At 39.5% G+C, this 11,644-nt stretch overlaps 1 protein-coding gene across 1 annotated transcript; it reads left to right on the forward strand.

The window, feature by feature from the left end:
- The first annotated feature begins 116 nt into the window (after positions 1-116).
- On the forward strand, positions 117-10,033 carry LOC143118363 (cytoplasmic dynein 1 light intermediate chain 1-like). Its single transcript, XM_076279428.1, has 13 exons — positions 117-217; positions 408-481; positions 1,140-1,256; positions 1,379-1,609; positions 3,550-3,719; positions 4,211-4,304; positions 4,429-4,564; positions 4,690-4,801; positions 5,908-5,967; positions 6,182-6,226; positions 6,544-6,634; positions 6,952-7,071; positions 9,134-10,033. The coding sequence occupies exons 1-13, from the start codon at positions 117-119 to the stop codon at positions 9,250-9,252; spliced, it is 1,470 nt and encodes a 489-aa protein (XP_076135543.1). The 3' UTR covers positions 9,253-10,033.
- Positions 10,034-11,644: the final 1,611 nt, after the last annotated feature.

Here is an 11,644-nt window from a genome sequence, read left to right on the forward strand (position 1 = left end):
CTCATTAAAGAGTTGTCAGAATAGAATGAACTGCAACCCCACCCTTATTGAACTTTATTGGGCAATGTGGTAACATCCGGGTCTCTATTTTGGGAGGCTGTAGTAAAGCAGTGAAGATGGCTGCCGTGGGAAGAGCATCCACCGTTGCAACGCCGTCTGGAAATTATCCCACGGTAGACAATCAAAGTGCAGAAGACGATGACGGCCAGAATTTATGGTGAGACTTGTTACTGACAGATTAGGCGTACATGTGTAAGCAGAGACATATCACTTAAATCCCATTCGGAGCTTGGGGCGCTACTGTAGCTAAACAGACGCATGTGAATTGTGATACCTTACTGCATCAATGCCATAGAAATTCAGTGATTCTGTCATTTGATATGCATCCTGTGATGTCTCCCACATAGGTCCTCTATTCTGAGTGAAGTAACAACGCGGTCTCGATCGAAATTGCCAACTGGTAAAAATGTTCTTGTCCTGGGTGAGTGTATTATGGTGTTTGCGTTTTCCGTAGACTGCGCGTGCATTGTGTGTCTTGCGCTTTGCTGTAAGAATGAATGAGTAAGGGTCTAGACAGACAGGGAGTGTCTGCTTGTCTTTCTGTTGTTGTCAAGTCGTCTCGCTATGTTTGTTTAAAGATATAAGGTGACTGCCTGTCTGAATACAAAAAAGACAGGCCAGGTCAAAACTAAGCATAATTATTGTTTTACGCGTTGGGGTGTTACCCTGCGAAAAGTTAGTCGTTCATGTGTGCAATATAGCAAGTTCATAAACCTATGACCTGGGGTGTAGGAATATTTTGCATCATCTACTATCATGTTATGTTAATTGTACAGATACTTCTTGAGGCAGGCTCTGCTGATGGCAGATTGGCTCAGAGTAATGCACCTGCCAGCTATTCAGAGGACTTAAGTGGCTAAAACTGAATCTGCATATTAATTCCCGATTTGCTTAAACAACTCTTCAGGCATTTTTGCAGCTTAACAGACAAAATAGATAGGCCTATACAAAACGATAAATCAAATAAAGAATTAGAAGAAATTCATGACTTTTGTTTAGTCTTATTGTTAGTCATTATTAATTAGTCTTTTGGTGTTAGACCCTGTGACTTAAAGACTATTTCTGGGTCATTTCTCTAGGTGAAACCAGGGCTGGTAAAACAACTTTGGTTGCCAAGCTCCAAGGCGTGGAGGAGTACATGAAAGGCAGAGGATTAGAATATATGTACTTTAATGTTCTTGATGATGACATTGACGGTAAGGATTTCCTTAGTTGAGTGACTTTGCAGTTGACGATGTCTTTGGCAAGAAATTCCAGGACATTTATAGAAGTATTGAGAAATAACCTTTTTTTATCCTTTCATTTTTGGCCTCTCTAGACCATACCAGATGTAGTGCTTGGGTATTGGATGGTGACCTGTACCACAAAGGTCTTCAGAAATTTGCTGTATCTCAGGACAATCTTGCCAACACCATGATCCTGCTGGTTGTGGACATGTCCAGGCCCTGGCTGGCGATAGACTCCTTACAGAAGTGGGCGAGCGTGGTGCGGGAGCACATCGACAAGCTCAGGATCGTCCCAGAAACCATGAGGGACATGGAGCAGAGGTGTAAGTTAATGAATGCGGGAATGATGGGAACAAATAGACTGCTGCATGTTGACAAAACTAGTTCAGTCTGAAGTGCTTTTTGTGTGCACCAAAAGTGAAAGATCAAAGTCACCGCACACTATTCACTATTTTCATAGTTTTTTATTCAGAGCAAACAACGCGTTTCGCTAAGCGCTTCATTAAGTTTGCTATTGCTCTGCTTTTTGTATGCACTTTAGATGCACAATGACTATGTCAGTACAATGTCACTCACTCCTGAGTGGTCTGTTAATAGACAGTAACAGATAAATATCGGTCTAATATAAACTATGTAAGGGTAAATTGACATTAGGTAAGTAAGTATATCACTGGAATCTCTTGTTATTCCACACTGTGAGTTGTACTGATGGATGTGAACTATCGGTAGAGTTTGTAGTTTTGCCAGACACTGTTTTTTTGCAAGGGTGTCAGCTGAAACCTTACACCTTCACAGTCGTTTGAATGTGCAAGCTTCTGTCATTCCAATGTGGCCTGATAAATAATTCAGCTTTTTTCAAAGCCCATATCTCATATTCTTTATGGGGTTTTATAGAGATACCTTAAGGACATATGATTTGTGTTTTTTCATGCTCTAGATCTCGGGCAATTCCACGGAAAATTGACTTTTTGTCACATCCATAACGCCAGTGAAATGCCTTGGCATTTGTATGATGTGAATGATAACATTCATTTTTTGTGCGTTTTTTCTCATGTACATTCTTCAGCCAAAAATAGCAAATGCTCAAATTTCATGTAATCATTCACATCATACCATACCATCACATTTTATTGGCGTTATGGATGTTACAATAAACGTAATTTTCCATGGAAATGTTAACTTGTCCCTCAAAGTATATTAGCTCAATAATACATTCATAATATGAATTAATTGCATTGTGGTCTCACTGACATGGCATCATGGTTGTTTATCATATTCATACTTTTATGGTGCACACTCATTCTCTCTGGATGAATGATAAACCATTGACCCAGTTATGTTTACATGACCAGCAGAGTGCATTCATGTTTCAGTTATATTCTGTTGTGCTGCCAGAGGATGGCAGTACAATTACATTACGTAATGGCTCAGAATACTTGCCATCATACAGCTTGTCGAGTAAATCTAATAATCTAAACACACAGCATGCGGCATCTATGGTATCTTTGTATTGATCAATGAATGCAAAATTATATATGGATTACAACATGTACAAGCCATTTAATATAAGAGTTCCAGATTCAGTTATGTTCTAACTGATTTTCATAAAGTAAACTATTAATGCATAGCTATTAATGCATAGCCCCCACATAAGCTACTGGCTACATTCATGATCATATTTGCCAATGCTAGAAAATTGCTAGCCAATGCTAGAAAAAAATACAAGATTTGTTTAAAAAATAAGCACAGTCAGCTAAAACATACCAGTCAGGGGAAAAGAGAGAGTTCTCTGTGCTTCTGCAAACCACAACAATCCGGTGCAACCAGGGCAGGACAAGACAGTGTAGAGTAAAATACCAGTCAGGGGACTTACTGAATATATTAAAGGAATACTCAATACTTCAAGTGTTATGAATAGGAAGTTGGGCCATTGAGGAGGTGAACAAATTGTTTGGTTGATGTATTTGTTATTGTTTCAGATCAGGATTTTCTTTTGGAATAACTCACTCACATGTGTGAGTTCTGTCATACTTTCTATCACACACATTTCACCCATAGAGGTAATAAACTCAGAGAGAGTGAGGAAGTACTGCCCCCATTCTATTCAATGGCCAATGCTAGGCTAGCTATGCTAGCCAAAAAAACCAAAAAACTCAATTTGCTTACGGTTGAGGGCTAGGGTGAGCTCTCAAGGGGCTCCATTTTTAAATATTGTGGCATCCAAATGTATATCCTTTCCTCTTTTTCTCACTCTATATTTTAGTGATGAGACAGTACCAGGAGTACACAGAACCAGGCAGTGACTTAACTGCATCTCCCCAGAGAAGAAACCCAACCATGGGTGAAACAGATGACGACAATGTCTTACTCCCTCTTGGGGACAACACACTTACACACAACCTTGGGGTCCCTATGATGGTAGTATGTACCAAGGTAAATGCATTTATTATTATTCTTTATTGTATTAACTTAATGTTGCAAAATGTTATAATACATATACAATCCGTATTCCGAAAAAGTTGGGACGCTTTGTAAAGTGTCAAATCATGTCAACCCTGTATTTAATTGAGATTATTTCAAAGACAACATATCAACTGAAGGAGAGAAATGGTATAATTTTTTGGGAAAAATATGTTCATTTTGAATTTAATGCCAGCAACATGTCTCAAAAATGATGGGACAGGGGCATTTTTACCAGAGTGATGAATACCTCCACATCTTTACTTCTGAGAGTCTCTCTAAGACGTTCCCTATTTTGTTGTCTTTATCATTATGCAACTTTTCCAGCCTTTTGTTGCCCCCCACCTAGCTTTTTTGAGACGTGTTGCTGGCATCCATTGATTTTTCATTGCATCCATTGCATATAAATATCTTACCACCTCTGTTTTCTTTGACCGTGTATTCTCTTTCACAACCCTTTTCAGTGTGATGCCATTAGCAGTTTGGAGAAGGAGCACGATTACAGAGATGAGCATTTTGATTTCATACAGTCACATATTCGTCACTTCTGCTTGGAGTGTATCCTTTTACCATGGCTGGTGTTCAGTGGAACTGATGAGTATGAGTCTGTTGTGCAACAAGACAACAGGACAATTCTCTCTCTCTCTCTCTCTCTACACTTTCCTTGACATTTACCTCATAGATGGGGCTGCACTGCTGTACACTTCAATGAAGGAGAACAAAAATCTAGATTTGTTATATAAATACCTCGTCCATAGACTATATGGGTTTCCTTTTAATATCCCTGCACAAGTAGTAGAGAAAGACTCTGTATTTATGTAAGTATATATACAGTATATATACTAATATATGCCAATATAGTACATGAAGATATCAGTATATTACCTATATATTTGTTGTTGAACATTGCATTTGTTTATCTCTGTATGCACTATATACCTAGCCCCTCAGGTTGGGACAATGAAAAGAAGATAGCCATCCTGTATGAGAATTTCCAGTCTCTGAAAATGAATGACAACTTTGAAGACGTTATTGTTAACCCTCCACTGGGAAAGGTAAAGTATGTGTAACCATACAAACACTGTAATGAGAATGAGATACCCACAGTTACATACACGTAAAGGATGTTAGAGGTGTGTCAGTGGTTTGTGTGATGATGGAGGTCTGTCAGTGGTGTGCGTGATGTTAGAGGTTTGTCAGTGGTGTGTGTGATGTTAGAGGCGTGTCAGTGGTGTGCGTGATGTTAGAGGCGTGTCAGTGGTGTGCGTGATGTTAGAGGCGTGTCAGTGGTGTATGTGATGTTAGAGGTGTATCAGTGGTGTGCCTGATGTTAGAGGTGTGTCAGTGGTGTATGTGATGTTAGAGGTGTGTCAGTGGTGTATGTGATGTTAGAGGTGTCAGTGGTGTATGTGATGTGTGTCAGTGGTGTGCCTGATGTTAGAGGTGTGTCAGTGGTGTGCGTGATGTTAGAGGCGTGTCAGTGGTGTATGTGATGTTATAGGCGTGTCAGTGGTGTGTGTGATGTTAGAGGCGTGTCAGTGGTGTATGTAATGTTAGAGGTGTGTCAGTAGTGTATGTGATCTTAGAGGCGTGTCAGTGGTGTGCGTAATATTAGAGGTGTGTCAGTGTGTGTGTGTGATGTGATGGCGCACTGATTAAGACTCCAGTTTCTGGTGGTTCACATAACTTTGATGGTTCATATCTCTTCCTGCAGCTTCCGTTTACTTGATTTACACTTAGGGAACCGCTGTTCAGTCTGCAGAGGTGTGTTCCATTGAAGCAAACCTAAAGCCTCTATCAGCACCCCTCTGAAATTGTGTATTTCTAGTAGTAGTGGTGTGTGTGTGTGTGTGTGTGTGTGTGTGTGTGTGTGTGTGTGTGTGTGTGTGTGTGTGTGTGTGTGTGTGTGTGTGTGTGTGTGTGTGTGTGTGTGTGTGTGTGTGTGTGTGTGTGTGTGTGTTCGTTCATGTGTAGACATGGTAACTGCCATTAGTAAGTATTTGCTGCAGAGATGGTTTTAGCAAACAAACCAATCCATGGAGATGAGCAAAAGCAAAGCATCTTTTGCTCAGATTATGGAGTGAAAACAGAACCAATTGTGTGGATAATGGATGTTTTTTTTTAAAGTGCTTCTGATTAAAGACAACCTTTGTTTTTGAAGTTTGTACATGAAAAGGAACTTGGAGCTGAAGATGACCAGGTGTTTTTAGTGAAATTGCAGGTACGGAGAAACTGGACAATTACACACACACACACCATGAAATATCACTACAAAACCCAAAGTTACTGTGCATGCTTGCTTGAAATAGGACAAATGTCAGAAGATGTTGCGCTAAATTTTAAGATATTTTGAGGGCCCAGGACTTCTAAAACTCTCCATGCTTTAATGCCATCTGGACTGTCCTCCTAATTCTGGCGTGTCTCCTCCTTCTTAGTCACTTCTGGCAAAAAATCCTCCAGCTGCTGCTGGAAGACCCGTGGTAAGTGTGTGCCCAGATAAGATTTGCTGTTTAGAATGTTTGATAGTTTCCTCTAAATAATCATTAAGGCTTGCATGTAAACAAAAAAAGAACAGTTTGCGTAGTATTATTTAGCATCTCATCTCCCTCCTAAAAAATCTATTTGGTCCATTGACCTTTGTTGGATGAGGATAAAATATTAAGTGTAGTTCTGAAGTAGACTTCCACTCTTACTAGTGGCCATTGGTGGCTTTTCACCAGGATTCCACCAATAGGGAGCCAAGTGAGAAACATTCTTATCAGAGAACATAATCACCCCTTGTGTTGCTTTTCACCAGGATTCCACCAATAGGGGGTCGAGTGGCTCGCCGAGGACATCAAACCGCTCCGCCACAGCCAATGTAGCCAGTGTCATGCCCATGCAATCAGGTACCAAGAAGATAGATCCAAACATGAAAGGTGTGTGCACTGGACATGCTTTAAATGTGTGGCTGCATGCCTTCCGTCTGAACTTCTCCTCTCCTCTGCCTGTCACCCATCTGGCTCGTCCACCTTTCCAGCGGGAACCTCAAGAGTCCTGCAACCCGCTCTCGAGCAATAGCCATCTTTCATGTCTTGGGCTTGCATGGTTCTGATTCTTGTACTTCGTTTTATCCCCAAACTACAGTCCAGTTTCTGTTTTGTTGAGATTTTAAAGTCACTGTCTCTCTTATCTCTCTGGTAACGGTGGTTGTTTCCAACTACAGGGGGCCAGACCAGCGAGGGTGTCCTGGCCAACTTCTTTAACAGCCTACTGAGTAAAAAAAGTGGCGGTCCAGGAGCAGGTGGGAATGGAAACAGTACCCCAGGGACAGTCAAGAAGTCAGGTACTGTACACCTCAGCAGAGAGTTTCCTCTCATCCTGAAATGTGTCTACAATTGTTTGACTGATTTTATGGGTTACCAGGCACAACAAAATTATAACATGTTCAAGTGATAAGACACTCATTCCAACATCGCACTGTGGACCGTGTTTACTCCAAAATACCTTATTATTATGTTACCTCACAAAATACCTGATTATTACATTTTGATAGATAGATAGATAGATAGATAGATAGATAGATAGATAAACAGATAGACAGATACATACATACATACATACATACATACATACTTTATTGATCCCCAAGGGGAAATTCAAGATATGCCATTTTAAATGAGTGGGTGAAATAATAAGCTGCATGTGAGCCAAGGAAGAACCTGTCGTGAAATATTAGATGGCCATTTTTACTGTACTGACAGTTAAATGATCATCAAAAATAAACTGAATCCCACTACTCTTCTTCTTCATTTCAAATTGTTCTGGTCATATTGTGTCCACAAGTGCCTCCATCGTGTCATCTTCCCATAAGTGTTTTGTAACCTCTGCAACTAGTTGTGTCCTTCCTCACTGACTTGTCATCCTGACCACTTTCTGTCAGAGAATCAATTCCTCATAACTCATATGACGTCTCTCCCACTTCCTGTGTGTGTCAGTAACGGGATGCTGGCCTCGCTAAGGTCGGTGGAGCACTCACTCCCTCGCATTAGCGCATTCGACAGACAAAAACGAATAATTGATGGCCAGCAATGCATGGTGTTTTGTGTGTGTGTGTGTGTGGACATCAATGCATGGCCATAACATTTATCAGAAAGGCCAGTTGTGTATGCATGTGCACCTGAAGCTCTCAGCTGCATGATTGCATGAATGTTATTGCTTGAATATTCTTGCACCTCCTTTGTCTTGTACTCTATATTTCTCATCATCATGGCTAAAGTACCTGACACCTGGCTTTCCTGTTGTCTATGTATATTGCACAGTATCTGTCATTATATTGCTTGTTGGATATTTCCCAAATCTGTCTGAAAGTTTGATTATTAGTTTGTGCTGTATGATAGTCCAATGACTGACTGTTGACCCATTTGACATGGGAAGCCAGGATTACCATGGTGACCGTGTTTCTGTGGCATAGAGTTTAACTCACTCGTTAAGCTCCAGAAACTCCTGGGTGTTTCTTCATGTATGCTGATCAGTTCATGTTTTGAATAGAGTTCCTGTTCATGAGTATGAGGGAAGTAAGTCGGGAAGGGAGGCATCAAGTATGATTCATGTGCAACAAAGCCCCTCGAGGACCTATCTTAATTCAACTCTTAAAGCATTAGTGCTTTTACTGTTTTTGTTTTGGATTTCGTTAAAAAAAATGAAATTCATCCACATGAACAAATCACAGCGCTGCACCCATTAACTTAAGAAAAGAGGGGATGAAAATGATTGTGGGATAAAGGGTTTAAAAAAAGAGGAAAAGAGAAGGTGAATATATGATATAATGATTATGTATGTAACAGCACACAGACATACATATATAACAAACACATTGTTTAAATAAAGAACACCAAAGTTGATGCAAGTTGTGAAACAGATGACTTCCATTAGATTATTGCAAAATTCAAGTTAAATATGACTGATTTTGGTCAGGAAGTAATTTTCTGAGTTCACAGCAGATTTATGTGTGCATCCCATACATTACAACATCAACAATTTACACGCTAACTCAGGGTTTGTCAACTTTCTAATGATTGCCCAATATACATATCTCCTGAGAAATATCGTATTAACTTCAAAAGTTATTTATTTAATACTGAATGCCATCTATATGCTTTTTAGTGTAAAAAGAAAGAAAAAAACAAATAAGCCTGGTAAAACATCTACACAGCTTGGCAGCAGTGTCGGTTTTTGAACATTCTAAGTTCCGCAACAATTGAAGGTTCTAAAATTCTATGTTGAATTCAATGAACCCAGATATTCTTTAGAACGTTCATTTCTCAACATTCCCATCACACCGGTGTGACGGTACTCCTTTAAGGGTTAAATCTTTATATGACACGTTCATTATGTTCTCTTTCCAGGTTCCAAGTTGGGCTTATCAGATGTCCAGGCAGATCTGGATTGCATATCTAGCCAATCAGATCTGGAATCTTCGTCCCCCACCACCACAACGCATCCCATTGAGTCAGAAGAGTCCTGAAGCCTTTTTGCAAACACTTTGACCTCTACCCCTTTCTTTTTTTAAAAGAAAGACACCTGTTTGTGTCCCCATCAAAGTGAATCAGCAGTTCAGCTACAGCACAAAAGCAGATTCACAAAAACAGAATCATAAGCCTCCTTGGTCTCTTGCATGTTTGCCTGTTAAGATGCAGTTAAGCTGTACAGGAGTTTGGTTGTGCGGTATGATGACATGAGAATAACCCAGAAGGAGATGGAATGATCGGCTGTGTCTGAGTCTGGGAAGTGAGTGTAAGGCTACTGATTGTGTCAGATAAAAGTGCCACATATTGGTGCTTATTGAAGTTTTTACTGCTATATTTTGGATAGACACTGAGACACAAAATTCATTCATTTGTAATTCCATTCTTAAACTTTGGAGGTATAATATTTCAGTTTTTTTATCAATCAAATCCAAATGAGGAAATAAAGTAATGCTTAAAAATGTGTTAAAGAACAAATAAGTCTTGCAGATGTAAATATTTGCATATCCCATGATCCAAATGGAAGGCCAGACATAATACTGGGATTCAGAAGTTTTTGTTATTTACTTGTTACATGTCAACAGAGTAGTCAAACTTGTTGACTGGGAAGGTAATCCTAACTACTCTTTAATGCACTACAGGCAGGGTATGCAAAGCCCACATAAATAAAAGGGAGATTTATCCCGGTAATGAAAAATGCTGTGGTGGATTTAGATTGTCAGCACTGGAATAATTGTATTTCAATTGGCCTGATCTGTATAGGTTTCCTTCTGCTTTAAAATAAATTACATTCATTTTATTAACATGGGTGGTGAATCACTGTAGGCCTATAGCTTGTTGTTTGTTTGTGATACAATTTGATTATTTCATGGAAAATATAAGCACATTTTGAATTTGATGCCAGCAACACATCTCAAGAAAGTTGGGACGGGGGCAACAAAAGGCTGGAATAGTTGATAAAGGAACATTTCACAACTAATTAGATTAACTGTCATTATGATCATTGGGTATAAAAATAGCATATAGAGGCAGAGTCTCTCAGAAGTGAAGATGTGGAGTTATTCATTACTCTGTTAGCCTGACGTAGTCATACTCAATTCTAGTCAGAATATGAGTCTGATACTGCTCCATTGGGACATTTTTATGGGGCGTGTTTCAACCGATACAGGATAAGACTTTTTCAGGGAAGACCTTGAATATCATGGAAAACAATGCCAAAATTAATTCTGCACATATAACAACAGTATGGCTCTAAGAGTAGGTGCTACAATACTGAAATCCTTTATCAGGCAAGAATGGGATAACATTGAAACCAAATATGTGGCTTATTTCACCTTCCTGTGGCTTATTATTCATTGCTCCATTCCTGCCTATACTTTTGTAAATTCTGTGCCACTGCTGAGGTGCATATTTAGGCTACAATCAGACTTTAAACCAGGAGCATCGATCACTACAAAACCCTATCATCTAATTTCCCATCTTAAGAAGCAATATGAGGAAACATAAAATACCTTTTCTCCACAGGGGAGAAGATAGATATGACATAAAGCTACCTATTCTAATTAAGATTCCTCTTCAGTTCAGACCATGAACAGAAAAGACCAGGTGGTTGAAGGAGCTTTCCTTTAGAAAAAGGTCTACCATTAAGAGAAAGCTAATTAAACAGCCTACATGTGACTTATTAACCAGACACATAGCCTAGGCTACATTTCCCTTTAGACACCTGTTCCAGAATTCTCCTGCCTGCCCACTAAAGAGAACAAGGTGTGGGAAGGGGATTTATGTGATAGCTAGTGTGTGGCTTCTTTTTTTTCCAAGTGGTGGAAACGGGCCTCTTTGCGTAATGAGTATTTTAACATTATTTTCCTTCAACTTTAGGTCCAAGAAAATAAACAATTGGTCTAAGTAGGGGTGTGTGCACTGCATGCGCCTCCTCAGGCGATTCAGCCTTGATATTAGGCCAGTGTTTCTCAAATTTTTTTCTGGGGACCCACTTTTTAAAAATGACAGACTATCGCGACCCAACTCGTGACTGTGGTAGTTAACAAACTAGATCAGTGGTTCTCAAACTTTTTTTTTCATTCCCCACTTTGCTCAAGGGGGCATTCTCGAGATCCATGCCTGTCCCTCATCGCTCTAAGAAAGTAGTAGGTCAAGCTTAAAATTGTCAAATGTATTGAAATAATGACAAGTTCTAAATATATCCTCTTCAACAGAGTTAAAATCAGCTGGTGCTGCAGATATAATAATAAATAAATACATAACACACATATTTCTGTTTTCCAGCAACATATTAGGAAGCATAGGCCATTTTACAGCATTGTAGGCTACAATATAGCCTATTCAATGAAATACCAACATGCTGCATTAAATAAATCCATAATCCAGTCA

The sequence above is a fragment of the Alosa pseudoharengus genome, unplaced genomic scaffold (assembly GCF_046254945.1).
Source record: "Alosa pseudoharengus isolate Yale_2024_CS ecotype anadromous, Long Island Sound unplaced genomic scaffold, YU_APseudo_1.1 YU_APseudo_1.1_scf_12, whole genome shotgun sequence".
NCBI lineage: Eukaryota > Metazoa > Chordata > Actinopteri > Clupeiformes > Clupeidae > Alosa > Alosa pseudoharengus.